General features: G+C 38.3%; 1 protein-coding gene across 2 annotated transcripts; it reads left to right on the forward strand.

Moving 5' to 3' along the window:
- Positions 1–14,031: 14,031 nt before the first annotated feature.
- LOC126621850 (protein DETOXIFICATION 54-like) lies at positions 14,032–18,329 on the forward strand. 2 transcript variants are annotated; one of them, XM_050290460.1, is made up of 4 exons: positions 14,032–14,517; positions 14,621–14,683; positions 14,769–15,644; positions 17,439–18,329. In XM_050290460.1, the coding sequence occupies exons 2-4, from the start codon at positions 14,630–14,632 to the stop codon at positions 18,024–18,026; spliced, it is 1,518 nt and encodes a 505-aa protein (XP_050146417.1). In that variant the 5' UTR covers positions 14,032–14,517; positions 14,621–14,629; the 3' UTR covers positions 18,027–18,329. The 2 variants fall into 2 exon arrangements, with proteins under 2 accessions (XP_050146417.1, XP_050146416.1); XM_050290459.1 differs by having other exon boundaries at positions 14,033–14,433.
- Positions 18,330–19,678: the final 1,349 nt, after the last annotated feature.

Here is a 19,678-nt window from a genome sequence, read left to right on the forward strand (position 1 = left end):
GAGTCTGGCTTCCACCTCCCACTTGTTGATAAAGGATGGTTGTAGGGGGTTTCTCCTGATATGTCTTTGCCTCGGCGGAGGCATGGTTATAAGCCTGCGCCATCACCTCAGAGTAAGTCTTCCAAGTATTGGCATTGATCATGTATTTAAAGAAACAATCACGTAGGCCTGCCGTGAAGGCTTTGAGGGCAGTCTTGTCGTCTGCCTCGGCACACCGGGAGTATTCATGGCTGAAGCGGCCAGCATACATACGTAATGACTCGTCTGGCTTCTGGCGGATAGTGTACAGGTCATCTGCAGAGTGCAAGCGATCGGTTTGGAAAATGTGTTGGGAAACAAATAGTTTCCTCAATTCCTCAAATGAGTCTACCGTCTCAGGTGTAAGACGACAATACCAATTTAGAGCTCCGCCAGAGAGGGTGGAGGGGAAGAGAAGACATCGCTCTTCGTCGGTGTGCATCCGGTATGCCATGGTGGACTCAAAGAGGTTAAGGTGCTCAATCGGGTCCTCTTTTCCAGTATAAAGTTGCAAGCCAAGCTTTTGCTTTGTCTTTGCTTGAAGGGGGGTGTTGATGATCCTCCTTGTAAGAGGGCCAGGCCTGGGTTGGTTCCAGTCAGGTATTTCAGCCTGACGTTCAGCCTTCAACTTGTTTACTTCCTCAAGAAGTTGTAGGACAAGGGGGTCCTGAGCGGAGTTATGTGCCACTGGAGCTTTCTTTCGTAAATCTCCATCTCCTCTTGGAATTAGGAAGGTTTGATCAAGGGCATGTGATTTTTCTCTGGACTCGCTGTACTGGCTTCCAGGGTATGTCTGTCGGAACACCTCTGAGTCCCCTGTACCCTCATGTCTCTCTAGGACTTGTTGCCCCTTCCCCAAATTGGTGGCCGGCTCGGGCCGTGGCAGGGGACCGAGTCTCTCAGAAATCCTTGGGTCATTGATCTTTGAGCTTATATGGATGGAATTCTCTCGACGTTGCTTCAGGAAATCCCGACAATCGCGAAAGACAGCTTTCGATCCTTCTGCCCCTTCAGCAAAGAGGTGTCTCCCTCCACTTCTCATGGTTCGGGTTGAAGCAACTGGGTTAAGAGAAGCCTCCTGTTGATTATCAAGTCGAGGGGTAATCTGTTCCCTATCAGGGATATCTATGTCGAATGCATGTGACCCTCCATGTTGGAGGGCACCCAGTTGATGGTTGACTTCCACGGGGGCAACAAGCTCGCGTGTCTGAGCTTGCCTAGCTTCGTGGAGTGTCTCGAAGAGCTTCTCATATTGCTCCTGGAGGACCTCATTCCTCATTGCTATCTTGTTGTTCTGAGCTTCCAACTCATCGACTTTAGCTTGAAGAAGAACTCGTTTTCCTTCCTTCTTTCGTTGTTTCGCACTATGTGCAAGGGGGTGTCATTCTGTGTGCTGTGGCTTCCTTCGCTTCCCATGTTGGAGAGGGATGCCTGATCAAAAGAAAGTGTACGAATGATAGAAACCAGCTTGACACAGCTGAAGAGAGTAGGAATAAGTGTCGTTTCCCACAGACGGCGCCAAATGTTGATGCACAAAATCAGCGAAGACTTTGGTACAACAGAAAGTGTCAGGTTTTGTGACCTTCGCTTGTTTTCTTCGGTCACTAGTGAGGATAAGTACATAAATGAATAGAGACAGAGAAGCAAACACAGGATGTACGTGGTTCACCCAGATTGGCTACGTCCACGGAGTAGAGGAGTTCTTATTAGTAGTGAAGGGCTTACACAAGTACAAAGGATCAAGCTCTCAATTTAGTGAGTTCTTGTGAATGATTTAACACAAATGGCATTAGGCAATATTATGGGGGAATGACCCTATTTATAGAAAAACTTGTAGCTTTGTCACATTGACATGTGTCATGTTATGATTGGTTCTTGATGTCGACACGTGCTGCGCTCTGATTGGCTTCTAATCTTGACACGTGTCGAGTAGTGATTGGTCTCCTGGTCGGAGGGGAACTCTTCTGGGTCCTTGACAGTATAGCGTTGGCCGGTGCTCGGTAGTTTCGGGATTGGTCAAGTATGGTACAAACAAGCTCTTATTTATGATTTCTGGAGTGGGATAAACCTTTGGTTTCCTTTGTACTTGTGTTTCAATAATATGTGTATATAATTGGTTCTTCTAGGTTGTACTTGTACCCAATCAAGCTTGGTACTTGGTGGTTATGATTTCGTTTTCATGAAGGTTCCATCATGTGCATATTTCTTCCTTTCATAGTATTTTATCCATGGTTTGTTTGCCCAAGTACTATTTCTTTGTCGATTTTGTACTTTTTGGGGGATTAATGTGAAACGCTATGTGGCTGATTACTTGGTGCTTTTCTTGTGTAAAAGAAGCCTGTATCTCTATTCTCTAACCATGCGTGACATGATGTAGCTGCTTTGCTATGAGGGAAGCATGCAGGTGGTTAAGGAAAAATTATGTGAAGGTAAGGCTCCTTAAATGAATCATTCTTTTGAATTTTTTAGAAAAATAAGTGGCCTTTTAGTTTTACAAGGTGTTATATTCTGCTATGATTTCATGCAAAACCTTATATTAGTTTGATAATTTATTTAAAGTCAGTCTAAACTACACTACTATGATATATGAGGGTTTAGACCAAATTTTGTGCTCCTCTTACTTCGTACAATCTCATAAACATTTGCAAGTGGGTGTTGGTGATATAGGCTATTAACATCAGTTAAGATTGAGCATATGTTAAAGACTAATCACCAGAGTTTGGTTTAAGTGATTCTGTAGCCTCAGTTCTAATTTTAGCGAGCTAGGGGCAGTTGCTATCCACTCTCCAGTTTCAGAGATAAGAGGAGAAGGGGTGGGTCTCGTTAAGGCAAACAGAGTTTATTTCAAGGTTAGTAACCAGAGTTTAATTTCTCTATTTGCAGTGCTATGTAAATATTATATAGACAGTGCATCAGTCATTTCTATACTGTAATAAGCTTGATCTTCATCTCCCTATTTGCAGCACATGAGTCATGGCGTGTAAAGTAATTATTGATGTAAGAATGTTCGAGTGCCTCTTACCAAGAGTTTTGTAGGCCATAGTTGAGATAGTCTCCATGCCTTAAGTGTTCACACATACATATGATTAAGTTATAGTTTTGATGTACAGAATGCCTTCCATTGATTGTTTATTTTCTCATACGTTGACAAGCAAGGAAAATATTGTCTGAACCGTGCAAATACAAACATGTCGTCGTTGTTGATAGCTACTAAGTCTTGACGGTGACTTGTTTGTGAGTACGGTATGCCTTTCTGAATAGAGTATGCTTTGTACAACATTGCTTATGTTTGTAAAAGGATTTCACTCACTCTTTGATTATTGATGGATGTCGATGTTATTAAAGTCATCATAGCATGTATGTTTTGCTACTCCACTGATGTTGTTTGTGCCTCTGCAGAGAATCTGATATTTCAGAAGAATGCACTGAACAGACGACATGGCATTAACGGCACTCTTTTCCGCATTATTATTGCATTTTCTGTGTCTTCAAGCATCGAGGCTAAAGTTTGGTCTTTCAGTGACATGATCCAAATGTTGACTTTAAACTATGGTCTCACTCTATTCTGATGCTGCAGCTCAAGTGTTACTCCTAATACAGGTGCCTTGCATTCCGAGGCTTACATGTGAGATTGGAATGCATATTCTGTATGTCTAATCTGTACGGAAGTCTACCGTCGACTCTCAAACAGGCGGCAAGGAAAGGAGCAGGGGGAAGCTTCTCTTCTTAAAAGTCTCGTTATTTTTGTTTTTGGTCGAATGAAGGGTCTCGTTCTTGTTCAACATAATCTTGCAAGAATGTATCAAGCGGAATAGAAAGCAAATTTGTGGATCCGTCTCCAACACATACAACAAATTGTCATCCCAACGACTCTTATTTTGGCTTCTGTTTAAACTACCTTCTGTTGGCCTTCACTTGTTACCGTAGTAGTTACCATTGCTGTTTACAATTTGTTTTGTAAACTCAACTCTTTGCTTAATCAAAATTAACCCCTCCCTTAAGACGTTTTGTTATTGTTAATCGTTTGGTCATTTTACTTGTTTCAAGGTCTTTGTCCACTTCTGTGTTTTCCCACTAGCCGATTTGTCATCTCGTTTTAAAATCTTAGGAATTAGACGAGTGAAACTGCTCCGCCGCGATTAGTGATTCATTTCAAGTGATTAAGAGTATTTATTTGTGCATCAGAAAATATCAGACTCAATTAGCCCAGTCTCAAAACTCAAAACAACTTCATGAACAAAAATCTGAAGCCAGCAATGTTAATTACAGTAATAAAATATTAATTAGGGACCCTATTGTTTACTACTAAAATGCAAAGCTTCCAGTACCAAACCATTAATAAACCTTGCTTAAATCTAATCTAATTGCTCCACCACAACTTTGGAATAATTTCCTTTTCAAAAGGAGATCGTACCCGCTGCACAGTAGACCATACGTCATATTTCTTAAATATGAAAAAAAGAAAACAGAGTCAAAACATATAAAACACAAATAAAAGAGATGCATTATTTTGAACATAGTTATACAAGGACCAATAGAGTGACAAACAAATATATGTAGGTGTAGCCAAGCTGACTAGAGCATTATGTTTCTCCTTATCCCCCTATGCATGTATGTTCAAAGGATAATTTATTGATTTGTCTTCTGAAACTGTCAAAATAGAGTCATTCATCGCCAACCATAATGGCTCTCTCTAGATGCCCTCTCATTTAACCTTCGTGAGACAAAAATTGAAGGAAATTGGGCGAAATGGCTCGACCTTGGCAGTTTTATGAGCAAAATGAGACAAATTCAATTTCAATGACAAAGTAAAACTAAAAGTCAGCTTTAAAGTCAAATCAATCAAAAAACCGAAGTCCAAATTCTTCTACATCTAATTTAAATTAAATTATAATATAGTTTGATTGAGAAATGGAATGAAAAAAGAAAAACATAAGTCCTCTCACTTAGAATAATTTGATTTTATCTCGATTACGATGTTCTTTGTATAACAAGATTTTGTGCTTCTTTTAAGTTGGATTTGATCTGGACAAAGGGGATAAAGGTTGTCTCTCTTGGTTCTTTTGATTCACTAATCACTTAAATAATCTTTCTAATTTGCTTTATTAACGATTTGCTTTTGGGTTGTTTTAGCATAAGTTCCTTTCCCTACCTAACTAACTAACATTACTCATCATCTTTTTCGCTGAACTCTCAACTCTCTCTCTTTCTCTCTCTCGTAAATGCGTATCATATTATGACAAAGAGTTATTTTAGGTACACGAAATTTGTAAACTAAAGTTGCAAAATAAATGATGTGTCATTAATAAAAAAATAAGCACATAAATCAACACTTAAGTAATAATCTAATCGTCAACTTACATATTATTTAGTTTACAAAGTTAGTCTACAAATTTAATCTCCCTAACATTACCCTATAACCAATGCTTACAATCTTTTCAATTTTAAAATACTATTATTATGGGAACTTTAACGAAAAGCACCTGGTACTGTTCACTTTAACGAAAAACCACATTTTTACACTAAAAAATCAATCCTGGTACTATTCACTTTACTCTTTATTTTGTCCTTATCATTAAAACTCAAAGTTTTCAAGCCCTTTTCATTAGTTTTCCTTATTATTATTTGGTCAATTTTGAAATTCCAATAGTGTACGATATTGTCATGTATAATAGAAATAAACATTAGAGCGCAATAGTGGATATGTCACTTGCTACCTTCATAAATAAAGTATCACAAAGAGTGCTCGCATGCTCATGCTTGTGGAGTGTACCTTTGTGTCTTTTCCTATTGATTTTTTTTACAATCGATCACAAATTTGAAAACTTGAAGAATGTAAACAAAAATCTAAAATTCAACATGACATAATATCTCAAATACAATCAGTTAGTATTACAGTCTAGAAGTAAAAGATAATTTCACAAGTTAGAGGTTTATTTGATATTATGCATATTTAGATCACCGGAAATCATGTTATTCTTAAATCCATCCTTGTTCCATAATGTTTAATGGTTAAGTGCAATGAGTTTGATGATGACTTTACTTTAGGTGTTGGCAATATTGTTCTACAGGTTTGGTTGTTTTGGGGTGTAATATTTTTTTTATACAAGAGATATTAGGAGGTGAGGGAATCAAACTCAAGATGTACATGTAAATATTTTAAATCAGTTGAGTTACAAACTCTTTACAACTTATGTTAAAAAACATCTAAACTTAAAAGGCTAACTACATTTTGCACTCTCTAGGTTTGAGTTGGTTTTCAGAAAAGGTTTCGATTTTCTCACGTTACACTATGAAACTTTGAATCTATTAATTTATATTGTTTGTCTGTTTGAAAATCTAACATCTATTAAATTGATGATGTTAGATATGTGGAGTTTGTTTATAAGATAACGTATAAGCCCATAAGGAATGAGGAGATGAAGATGGACGCCCTTTGCTCGGGTGGGAGAAGAGAGGGTGCGCCCTTTTTACTTTGTTTTAATATATTTTATATTTAATTATTTTTTTATGTCACGTCATTATAATATGTGGGTCATGAATTTGCTATATCATCACTTAGCTGTTAAATTGACGATTTGACTAACAAATATATGAAACTGCAACAAAATATAAGTTTGTATATGAGATGAAATGTTTTAAAGATGTTGTATGAGGTAACAATTTCACCTAAACCTGAGGAAGTAGAATGTAATTTACCTTAAATTTAATGAACGATCAAATAGTCAATCTATTGAAAATTTAATTTGATACAATTTCAAAACCATATGATGCAATATGAGAAAATTGTTACTTTGTGATCTAGCTTGAAATTCAATAAAAACTTCAAAATGTGCAAAATGTTGTTAGTTTTTTTTTACAAAAGCGATAAAGTGTTTCATTACCAAGAACAACTAATTACAAGATGTACCATATGGGTACGTTTTCTCCAGTGACCAATTTCTTAGTCTGTAGAAAATTATCACATAACAAAAATGATCTTAAACCTCTATGCAACCACCACACGAGACCATTGGAGCCAAGAGTCACAAAGATGAACATGCCTAGCACCAAAATCCTCACATAACCTTTAAAAACAGCTAGGCTACACAAATCATTGAAGCGACACAAACAAAATTTAGTACCTAACCCGTTCTAGACAGTATAAACAAAGCATAAAATGTAAACTGAAAAACAAAAATTAGGGCCGATGATGCGTCCACAGGGGAGACCCGTGTACAAATTTGGCAGGAGGCACGGGTAGCAGAGGCATATGGGACCCTAGTTGTAGCCATGACAGTGCACAAAGGGGTGGGTGGTAATGGGATCCCCAGCCTGAGCCACCATTGTCGTCGTAGCACCACCACGAACCCATAAACTTGCATAAGATTTGATAGCAACAGTGATGCAAACAAATTTCGCCAGTTGGTGTGAGTTATAGCTTTAGCAAGGACAATGGCAACATTATGTGTGGCAAAGGGGTTACCAAGACAAAACCAACAACACAGTACGTTATCGTAACTCGCCAAAGAAAGTTATCGCTTATATGCACACCAAACCATTGTCAGGAACAACCAATAATCACCCCCATCCATTTACGTTTAAGAGCAACAAAATTGGTACATTCTTGTTAAGAATACTAATGACCAAACTCAACCACACTACATAGGATTGTTGGAGATTTCGTAGAAAGAGAAGGAGATGGGAGGGAAGACGAGGCGTGGAAGGTTAGGGGCGGGAAGGGAGCAAAGAAACATAAGGGATGAGGAAGTGGAAGGAGGACAAAGGGACTGAGGGAGAAAGGAAAAGTTGACAGATAAGTCACTTTTGCTGCTACTCTATAAAACTATACATAAGATTCAATTCTTTTGTTTTGATAATTTATGCGTTTACATGCTAAGGGAACGCCAGAAAGGAGACATGTCCTATGTTCCCCGTCAAAAAGTCTTCCCTAAAAATGATGACATGGCAAGAATGAGGCTAGGTCAAACAAATATCCTTGTTAACACCTTGTCTTTCTTTCTCTTCTCCTCATCTACCTTGAAATTAAAACACCACTCACACCCACACGGGCTACACCCAGGCAGTCCATATATATGCTCTATAGCCGCCAATAGCCTTGCTTCTTCTGCTTTCTGAAATTTCATACAACAAAAAAATGTGATAGTTGATGAGTACAAGAGAAAGCTTATAAATAGATCCATTTAAATTATATGAGTACAAAAGAAAACTGGGCTAGAAAGAAAGTGATTGTTTGGTGATGTCTTTTCATATGTTAAGGATCATAAGCCAAAAACTGATGAAGAATGTCAACATAGAAATGATTGGCTAGAATGAAAAGCATAATTAAATTTTTTTGAAAAACGAAAACTATTTGGACGAGTATTCCGAACACAGAAAGGGTCTTTCAGCCATCAATCGACATAAACAGAAAATGTGCTTAAATGATTTTATATGGATTAAGTGAATACTTAATGTGAAAGATCATTTTCATCGCTTGATGTGCTTACTATATTTGTTTTATCATTTGATGTTATTATTTAATGTGAGCTTTCTTTGTGGACTTATTAGCAAGATATATCTATGCACCAACCAACTTGAAGGCATTTGAACGGCATTATGTATGCATTATGTTATTTTCATGAAACAATTTACACGAGCAAATTTTATTCAAAAGAATCCAAATTTTCAAATTATTGGCTATGATGCTGGTAATCTTTCAGATCCACGTAAATCTAGATGCCACACTTAACATATATATATATATATATATATATATATATATATATATAATTAACGCACATGAGCTTCACTAAAACACTTCCAATGCAACTACCCCATTCAGGAAGATCAGAAATTTTTTCTTGTGATCGGAACATGAGTAGTACGTCACGTATTTTCATACAAATGGTGATAAATTTTATTTTTTAAGTTATTAATTTTTTAATATACACATCCTACCATTTGTTATTGAAGAATCTCTCCAGGAAGATGGTTTATAACATTGAAATGTGTCAACCTAGCATTAGGGGGAGCATTAGCAATCATGCAACATTTTGCCAACCTCATATCAGAGGTAGCACATCGTCAGTAATATCTTCACACTGTACTCCTTTTTCTTTCATCTAAATTTTTATCTCACTAGATTTTTTGGTCAAAATTTTAATGAGGCACTGACGCATGCTTTCGTTGTTTTAAGTTTCACATAAATGATAGATGTCTACTCTGTTAATGCTCAGAATTTGTAGGTTAACAAAATAAATACTAAACTTTTGGTGGGATTGGGATATGGACTAAAATGAAATGGACTCAAAGGTTTAAGTAGTTCACCCTTCAAAATTGAGCTACATCCACTGTGTTACTAGGATTATATTGATTTCAAGACTAATAATAGTGCTCGGCTATTATATGAACTCTCTCTCTTTTCAGTTGTCGACCCTAATACAGGAGGTTCCCACCCCTTTATATAGGCCCTCAATGAATCCATCAGCCTTGGGGGTTCCCAACTTGGCATTTAATGCGCAACCTATGTAGACTAGCATTCTGACACATTTTCACCTATCAACCAAACATTCAGCGGTGAGGTGACATGTATTCAAACAAAATGGCATGTTTTGTTAGAGTAATGCGGGCTGAGCGTCCCACTTAGTCTTGGTTATCCAACCTTGCTTCTCTAAGTGCCACTCCAACCACTTTTACATCTCATACTAGGTCTTTGCCCTTGAATGGGGGCTGCCATGTGGCCTGATTAATATCTGGGTAGACATATTCCTAAAGACTTATGCCATAAAGATGTCAGCCAGCTTATATGCTCTTGATAGTCAAAAAGCTTTTTCATATAATAGTCGGGCTCAGCTTGTAGGCGATTGGCTAAATAGCACAAGGAGCATTCTTTTCTAAGTCTCTTGGACCTTGAGCTTCTTGAACTTCTTGGCGCTTTTCATGGCTTCTTTTCCCACCCGTACCACTATATGGGCTTAAAAGTGCCCTGCATTAACAAGTACATCGTGCGGTCAGTTTTTGTCAAATATTGTTTGTGTTTAATTTTAAATAAAAATATTTAAAATAATTTCTGACCCTACGATGTACGATTAATGAACATGATTGACGAATCTCTGGAATCCTCACAAAGAGGATCAGGCAAAGATCCAAATTTTTTAAGGGAGACTTTGGATGTGGTTGTCACAGCCCGTCACGAATAATTAATTTTCGATGACGTGAAATGACAATTTTACCCTTGGACGTTAAAGTGTATTGTGTGATTTAAGTTTGATTTGGACCCATTTATTATTTTCCCTAAGTTTTTGGACCCAATTGGAAGTAAGGGAATGGTTGGTTTTGATTGGTGGCTTTTGGACCACACACATACCTTCTCTCTCTCTCCCGTGGACTTCTCTCTCTCCCACTTGGCATTTTCGTATGGACAACCCAGAAACCATCCCAAACCTTGCAGATCGAAACCAAGGTAAGCATTTTTGTGTTCCTTGTGACCTCAGGAATCTATTGGTACAAGTTTTAGAACCTGAAACCTTCGAAAACCCCGTGAAACCTAACCCTCGATTTGTGCACTGTTAATGCACACGTAAATATGTTGTTTTCAGGGAATTCTAAGCTCATAGTGAGCTTTAGGAGGTCCTAAGGAAGCTCGAGGTAGTTCGTTGGAAGAGTTTGGACGTCGGAGGGCCGAGATCGAAGCTTTTCAAAGTTGACTAGATTATCGAGCTTCCTCAAGTAAATTCTAGTGGATTTCAAGGCTTAAAATGGTATAACGTGATTCTACACGTTGCTAGCTTTCCAATGGTTCAAATTTCATAAGTTTTGGTGAAGAAATGAGCGAGATTAAGCAGTTTGAAAAATTGTCCAGTTTCCGGCGCCGGCGACGGTTACCAGAGTTGGAGGTAGGAGATGAAGGAATATTCTGTCAAGTATGACTGAATATTCTCATGCCGTTAGTTAGATTTAATGGTAACAGTTAGAAGTTAACGAAATATTCCTGAAATATTCTTAACGGCGTGAATTGACGCCGTTAATGTGCCTGGCACATGGCTGCGTGTGGGGGGTGCGTCTGGCAGTGTCATTATCGGCGTGTGGGGGGGCGCATGAGGCTTCCAAAAAAATTTCAAAAAATTTGGGGATGATCCTGAGGTTGTGTAGGTCACTGTGGTATATTCATATATCCATTTTGAAAATTTGACAGGATTATCGAGCTTCCTCGGGTAAATTCTAGTGGATTTCAAGGCTTAAAAATGGTATAACGTGATTCTACACGTTGCTAGCTTTCCAATGGTTCAAATTTCATAAGTTTTGGTGAAGAAATGAGCGAGATTAAGCAGTTTGAAAAATTGCCCAGTTTTCGGTGCCGGCGACGGTTACCGGAGCTGGAGGTAGGAGATGAAGGAATATTCCGTCAAGTATGACGGAATATTCTCATGCCGTTAGTTAGATTTAACGGTAACAGTTAGAAGTTAACAGAATATTCCTGGAATATTCTTGACGGCGTTAACTGACGTCGTCAATGTGCCTGGCACATGGCCATGCATGGGGGGTGCGTCTGGCAGTGCCATTGTCGGCATGTGGGGGCGCATGAGGCTTCTAAATTTTTTTTTAAAAATTTGGGGATGATCCTGAGGTTGTGTAGGTCACTGTGGTATATTCATATATCCATTTTGAGCAATGTATGAGAACTTATTAGCTAATTTGCCTATGTGCTTTAAAATAACATTTTTATAGTTAATTCGCATATAAGTGAGACTTATCCCGAGGACGAGTGTATCCACGGGCGACTTGGGGGTTACGACTCATCGACATACTAGTGAGTGGGTTTTTGGTTTTTAGTATATATTTATATACTTGATATTTTCCCAAAAAAATATGTTTAAATGATAATATGCCATAAGTGCCATGCATATACAATTATGTTTCATGTATGAATTGGTGTGTGATACCTTATATATTTAAATGTGGTGATGTGGAGGCACATGTAAATTCAGGTAAGTCATGTTTGGTTATGTGAATCATCGATGATGTGATATGTGATTGAATAATGTTGAGCTCATAAAATTGCACCTAGGGTGATTGCGATTTAGCCAGAGATATGATGTACATGCCTATTTATTTACGTCACCTCCCGCACTATATGCTCATACTGGATCCAACTTAAGTGCACAGTCTTGTCGTACAGACCTTATTTGTGGTTCCGACTCGTAGGTGACTAGCGATTTATCGCCTGACTATTATGAGAGAGAAAAATTGAGCATAATTATATTACACCCAATCTTGTCGTACATACCCCTTTTTAGTGGTTCCGACTTATGTGTAGTATATTGCCGTATAGGTCATTGTAGTGACTCTGGCTAGATTGACTTTTGAGCTTTGAATTCAACCGTACAGACTACCACAGGGGTTCCGGCTAACATATCATATTTCTATGAAATTATTCTTACCTAAATTGCTTACTCTATTATATCTTGGCATGACATGCATATGAATATGATTATGTGAAGCATGAATTGAATTGATATGATTTTATATATATATATATATATATATATATATATATATATATATTATGTATATGCTTATATATTGATTATGGGAAAAATTATACATGTTTTACAGCGAGGGGTTAGATATATTGATAAATGAAATGGTTTTGTAAAGCATTTGTTTTTGCCCACTCATGTTTTCTGTTTTACGCCCTTCCAGGTTTTAAGTAAGCTTGTTGTTGGTGGCTCGAGGACGTCGGCTATTCTGACTTATCTAAATAATAGTAGGACATTTCTGGTATTGTATAACTAGTACTTGTCCTACTGGACTACACCTAGACTTATGCTCTGATTAGGAGTGTTTACTGTTGTAACTAACTCCTAACACTTTCTGTTTAGTAGTGCACTCTAGTAATTTGGTTTTTAATTATTCGTATATTTCTTATCTTTATTGCTTCCGCACTATGCACATGGCTACGTCACTCTCACGTGACGGCCAACATGCCTTGATCTCGGTTGGAGTGTGTCACGGTCCTTAGTTATGAATATTCTTTGATTGAAACCTTGTTGGTTTTTAATTTTTGATTAAGGTCCCTGAAATTAATGTGATAATTTATTTCTATGTACGTTACTATATTTTTTAAATAAAAATTAGAAATTTTAGTTGTTTATATAAATGAGATTTTAAATAAAATAATCATAATTTGTGGGATTAAAAATATTAAAATATAAATATACTATTGAGTGTGTGTGTATATATAAACATGGGTACATTCATCAAAATTAACCAAAAAATTTATTGTATCAAAACATGGGTACATTCTTCAAAATCACAAAAAGAGAAAATATATTAGTCATAATAACATTAGTAAATTTCTTCGATTAAACTTGACATGGATACATTTTAAAATCAAAGAAAAAATAATGTACCCATATAAGTTTAAAAATGGATTAGAAAAAAATTGAATAGATTTTATATAAAAAAAGAAGGTACATTTTACATATAACAAATTGGTATATTTAAGAATGAGTACATTTTAAGATTAAAAAGTTTTACATGAATGGGTACATATAATTAGCATGGGTACATTTAGCAAAATAAAAAGTACAAATACAAAAAAATATATGGGTGCAAATACAAATAAACTTTAAAAAATATGGGCACAAAAAGAAATTAATATATGAGTACAAATTAAAAAAAAATTAGAAATTAAAAATGGGTACAAACTAAAAGTAAAACTATATGATACAAAATTTAATCATAAATATAAATATACTAATTGTAACATTTTTAACATTAAATGAATATATTTAGAAATAAAAAAAATATTTTATTATTGAAATAATTAATGATGTTATTAATATTCAATGACCTTGATAAAAAATTAAAAAGGAATAGAATTTTAATCAATAAAATAATGAAAAGAAGGATGAGAAACTAATTTTTTATTTTTTTTATAGAATATTTCTTACTAAGACCCAAATAAAAAGTTAAATTAAGAGAGGATTGAGACAAACCGACCCTTCTCTCTCTCATCTTCAATTCTGTAGCACTCACTTTTCTCATAGGTCTCTGTTTTTCTGCAGCAATAATTATAACGAAAAGCTTAAAAATGCCATCTCTCTCCATCCGCCTCCCACTCTCCCACTCTCCCACTCTCCCACTCACTCCCTCTAAACAAAAGAAAAACGTTCCTTTATACGCCTTGAAATTAAAACCCCCACCCAAATCTCTCCACACCCAGACAGTCTAGACTCTCACTATATAGCCGCCAATAGCCCTGCGTCTTCTTCTGCTTCCTCAACTTTCATATCAACCCAAAAAAGCAACCCCCATTCCCAACTCTCTCTCTCTCTCTCTGCATTTTAAGCATTCACCTTTTCTCCTCCATCACTCCTGACTTCCGCTTCCTACTCTCTGCAATCACTGGTTATAAAAGCTAACAAAAAAGTGAGTTTTTCCCTTGATTTCTCTCCAATCTCTGGCTTTCCTTTCTTTTCTGTTTATTTCTCCAATTGATCCGCCTAGTAAAGGGTACAACTCCAAATCTCTATTGGGTTCCATTTGGTTTAAGTTTAACAACTGTTTGATTAAACGCTTCTTTCCGAAAGAATAAAAACACCATTTTCTTGCGCAGTAAACACAAATGGCAGAAAAGGACCCGGATATTTGTTCCCACAAGTTCCCTTCTGCTTCTCAGGTACTAATTTAACCAACCCATATCGTCAAATTTCCATTACTTGTCTCTCTGTCTTCAAACATGTACTTTTGTTTATTTTTTACAGGTCTGGGAAGAGCTGAGAGAGCTATGGGGGATGGCGTTTCCCATAACGGCCATGAACTGTTTGGTGTTTGTCCGAGCCGCGGTTTCAGTTCTATTCCTGGGGAGGCTTGGAAGCCTAGAGCTAGCCGGTGGTGCACTGTCCATCGGCTTCACCAACATCACCGGATACTCTGTCCTGATGGGACTAGCATCCGGCCTCGAACCTGTTTGCAGCCAAGCATTCGGCAACAAGAACTATGACCTTCTCTCCCTCTCCCTCCAGCGCATGGTTTTAATCCTACTCCTGGCCGTAATCCCCATCAGCCTCCTCTGGATTAATCTCCAGTCCATCATGGTTTTCATGGGACAGGACAAGGCCATCACTGCAATGGCCGCCACCTACTGTTTGTATTCTCTCCCGGACTTGTTGACAAACACGGTCTTGCAACCTTTGAGGGTTTTTCTGAGGTCTCAGAAAGTGACCAAGCCCATGATGTATTGCTCTCTGATAGCCGTGGCGTTTCATGTGCCGTTGAACGTGGTTTTGGTGGTGGTGATGGGGCTGGGAGTGCCGGGGGTGGCCGTGGCATCGGTGCTGACGAACATGAACATGGCGGTGCTGATGGCGGGGTACGTGTGGTGGGGTTGGAGGAAGGGGGAGATGAGATGGACGTTTGGGATTGGGGATTTGTGCAGTGGGATTGGGCCGCTGTTGAAGCTGGCGGTGCCGAGCTGCTTGGCGATATGTTTGGAGTGGTGGTGGTATGAGATTGTGACTGTCATGGCTGGATATCTGCCGAATCCTACGCTGGCGGTGGCCGCCACCGGGATTCTTATTCAGACCACTAGCATGATGTACACTGTCCCTTTGGCCCTTTGTGGTTGTGTTTCTGCCAGGGTAAGTTCCCAACTTCCTTTTTATTCCCTTTATCAATTTATGTCTCTTTACTTTGGACGTAGCTGACATAAAACCGAGCGCAATGTCGTTTTAGGATTCACATAGCCGACCCCACTTAGTGGGAAAAGACTTTGTTGTTGTTGTTGTTGTTACTTTGGACGTAGCGATATTTTAAACTACCCTAGTTTACGGGGAGCTGTTTACGGACGGAAAATTAAACTTCAATGCAATGTGGTGGGCACTAGGTAATAAATCGATTGGTCTAATTCACATATGCGCTCGATAGTTTATTGTTATCTTGCTTGTTTTTCTTGGGGGTTAGTTTGTTTACCATTTCAGTTGCACACGTGTCTATACTGTTTTTTCCTTGGTTTTTGGGCAACTTGGTACGAGAAGGAACAAAAAGGACAAAATTAATCTTAGATCGAAGTAAACTAAGTGAGTTGATATTGGCACTCTCGAAAAGTCTACAAGCACGATGTTTTTTAGAATTGGCACTCCCAATAACAACTCTAGCATTAGAGTGTTCAATCCAATCAAATTTCTCTACTCATCGAACGAGCTAGCTTTAAATCCAACGAAATTACTCTCCCCAACGTCGAAATATGTCCAAAACCCTCCATTTCTCTCGACAAACACAAGTTTGAACCTCCTTCCCTTCCTTTACATAAAAATATAAGACAAGTATTCTAGTTTATACATGAAATTAGTTATGGTCTCTACAGTTGGTTGAAATTTATATGCGATGAAGATTTGTGTGAACGTGTATATCTAGTACCTTCTCTTGTAGTATTTGTTTTAAGGGTCAACAGGGTCACTGGTCCCCCTTAAAGCACCATTCAATTCAATGCTTTTATTATAATATTTGCAACATTGCCAAATGCCAAGACAAGTAGAATCCTCTGTTTGCAGACTAAGTTCTTTCGCGCTGTCGGTGCTTGTGAATATTATATATTTTAAAATTTTAGTTGTTAGACTCTTAGTCAAAAGATACAATGATCAAAATTTACCCCTTTAAGAGTTTTAGAATATAGGATATTTCGGAACATTCCAGCAGAGATATTCCAACTCTTTGAAGTGGAAATTATTTATGGAAAGATGTGCTTTCATTATCTGTGAGGGGGATTGCATCACTTATATGGAACCAGATAGGTCACACATGCAAGGTGATAGGACAAAATTAGTACAAGACACGCAAGTACTTGTGTTCTACTACCCAATTCAATTGCCTTCTTTTTTCTTAAAGATTCCCTCCACTTTCTGTGACGATTCCATTCGACCAACAAAAGAAAGTGAAACCAGCCATCGCCACCTGCAACCCCATTATTCCCTTTAGATGTATACTCTTCACACTATCCCATTACAATATCTGAGTTTCTGGGTCCCATCAAATATCTGTAAAATGTAGATTTTATTAGTGGTATAGTAGTGACCACTATCTTATATCCACAATGACATCCATATACGAGCCTTTGTAATTTCGTTAACAGCTGAACAATCGCTTGTGTGCGTGGATGACTCTCAGTAGCGTTTTCGCTTCTTATTATATACGTGTTTGAATGTGATGTGCATGTATGTTTTGCACGTTGGGAATGAGCTTGGGCGTGGCAAGCCACAGTAGTTATATTCACAATGAGATTCTTATATGAGCCGTGCTAGGGCATGGGTGAGTCAGTGACTGTCATCCGTTGATAAACAGGTTCTACTTTTGTCAGACGGTTGACAGTCACTTATATGTGAGCGTTTGGCTACTTGTATGGATGTTTGAGATGTGTACATGTATCTTTTGTGCAGGTTGGGAATGAGCTTGGGTGTGGGAAGCCATACAAGGCGAAGCTAGCAGCGATGGTGGCATTGGGATGTGCATTTGTGATCGGCATCATCAACGTGACCTGGACGGTGATTCTGAGAGAGAGGTGGGCAGGCCTCTTCACCAAGGACGAGCTCGTCAAAGCCTTGGTTGCATCAGTCATGCCAATCATGGGAATTTGCGAGTTAGGCAACTGCCCCCAAACTACTGGCTGTGGCATCCTACGCGGCACGGCACGCCCGGCCGTGGGTGCCCGCATCAATTTAGGGTCGTTCTACTTTGTGGGCACCCCTGTGGCGGTCGGGCTTGCCTTCTGGCTCAAGGTAGGGTTTCCGGGGCTTTGGTTCGGGCTCTTATCTGCTCAGGTGGCATGCGCTGTGTCCATTCTGTATGTTGTGGTGGCGAGGACGGATTGGGAGGCTGAGTCTTTGAACGCCAGGATGCTGACGGGGTTAGAAATGGGTGAGTGCAGAGATAAAAGGCAAGAGCATGAGAAAGATGAAGAAGAAAGCAAAGGGTTGTTGATCAACGGTGGAGATGGTAACTGTAATAGTATAGATGAATTTATTTGACTTTTTATGTGGGATTTGTGTTGACTTTTGTAGTTTTTGTTTGGACAAGTTGGTTTGTTGGGTTGTATAGTTTTGAGGGGTGTGCTTTTGTCCCGAAAGGAAAGGGACAGGGTCGCTGGCCAGGGTCCAGCCAAGTGTACCGCGTTAGATTGCCAAGAGGAATATTCAGGATGCCCTACATTTTCGTCCCACTTTAAGAAGGGGTATTTTTGGTTTTGATAATCTAATGCCGCACAATAAAGACTCCACAGTCGCATGGGTTTGTAACTAAGTAGAGCATTAAAGTGATTGGTTGGCTTCTAACCAGGTGAGGTTATGGTGGTCTTGGTTTGTTCACCCTTGGGTGAAATCACACAAACATATTTTTTGGGTTATGTTTATTTGGAAGAGGAGAAATTCTTTAGTCCGGCTTCTAAAACAAGATCTCACATACAATTATAGACATGAAAATAGGGCTACTTACTTTCCCAACCGATTCCACACTAGTCCTACTTAGTTGTGTGTTATTGCATACAATGGGCAGATGTAAGTACTTCTCTTGGAATTTGAAAGCTCTAGCCAAAAGTAAAGACACCGTCACTAGACCGAAGTACTAGATAGTTTAATTAATATATGAATTTATAAGTAGATGAGGTGTGCAAAGGACTTCTGGCCCAAATGGTCAAGAAATAATAGCATTGACACTTTATGTTATGTAAAATAAGAGCATTTACTCTTACACTCGTGATTCTTTATTCCAAAATACAATTTCGTTATTCAGTGAACCAACTAAGAAGAAAAGAAAGAGCAAATCAAATACTGTTTATTAACTGCGTTTCACTTCAATGAAAAATACTATTGACAACAAGCACTTGGGTAACATTGACTACAAATCAGAAAAGTTCCGTTGTCTGTCAAAAATTAGGTCCGACTATTGTGCATTTTTTTGGGTTACAAACTCCGAGTTATCCAATGCACCAAAAGACTTGTTGCTTCTCGGAAAAAAGGGACACACGATAAGCGTGAAGCTGGAGTTGCCCAACTCAGTTGGACTTGTCTAACAGGCCTCAACCACAACTTAAGGCAGTGATGAGAAACAATCTGCATCTTCGACCCCTACCATGACATATTTACTGAGCTAGAATTCATACCTCAAGTACCTTTAGACTTCCAAATCAAAGACACGGTTGGAAAGTGGAAAGAGAACTGATGTGGATGCAAATTTCTTCCTCCTTGATCTTGGACAAAATTGCACCTACAAAACAATTAACACATTCGGATCAAGGCCAAGAGCCTCACGCGTCCACGATGAATGGGAGGGCTTTGGCCTAAGAACCTCCAATGCCAAAGTTAGAATTTAGAGAGAAAAATGTTTAGAGAGTTTTTGGAGTTTTGCAAGAGTATGGACCTAGTCTTTCAAAGAAAATGGAGTCCTATTTATAGAGCATGGCCGACCCTCTTTGGAAGAGAGAGTGGCCGGCCCTTGGATGTTTTTTGGGGTGTAATGGTGATTAATTTGGTGATTAATGGATTAATTTGGAATTAATCCATTAATTAGCCTAATTAATTTAATTTATATGGAAGGTTGAAGGTTATGGAATGATTTCCTTGTAGATGATAAACAATAAAAATGGATAAGAAAAATTTGAACTTGTTACCTATTTTGGGCACTC

This window comes from Malus sylvestris, chromosome 5, assembly GCF_916048215.2.
Source record: "Malus sylvestris chromosome 5, drMalSylv7.2, whole genome shotgun sequence".
Lineage (NCBI taxonomy): Eukaryota > Viridiplantae > Streptophyta > Magnoliopsida > Rosales > Rosaceae > Malus > Malus sylvestris.

Bases quoted from the DNA above. Each gene is read 5' to 3' on its own strand.
- LOC126621850 (XM_050290460.1), top strand. From the start codon at position 14,630: ATGGCAGAAAAGGACCCGGATATTTGTTCCCACAAGTTCCCTTCTGCT. The intron at 14,684-14,768 runs GTACTAATTTAA...TATTTTTTACAG, and splicing joins AGTTCCCTTCTGCTTCTCAG to GTCTGGGAAGAGCTGAGAGA. The intron at 15,645-17,438 runs GTAAGTTCCCAA...TCTTTTGTGCAG, and splicing joins GTGGTTGTGTTTCTGCCAGG to GTTGGGAATGAGCTTGGGTG.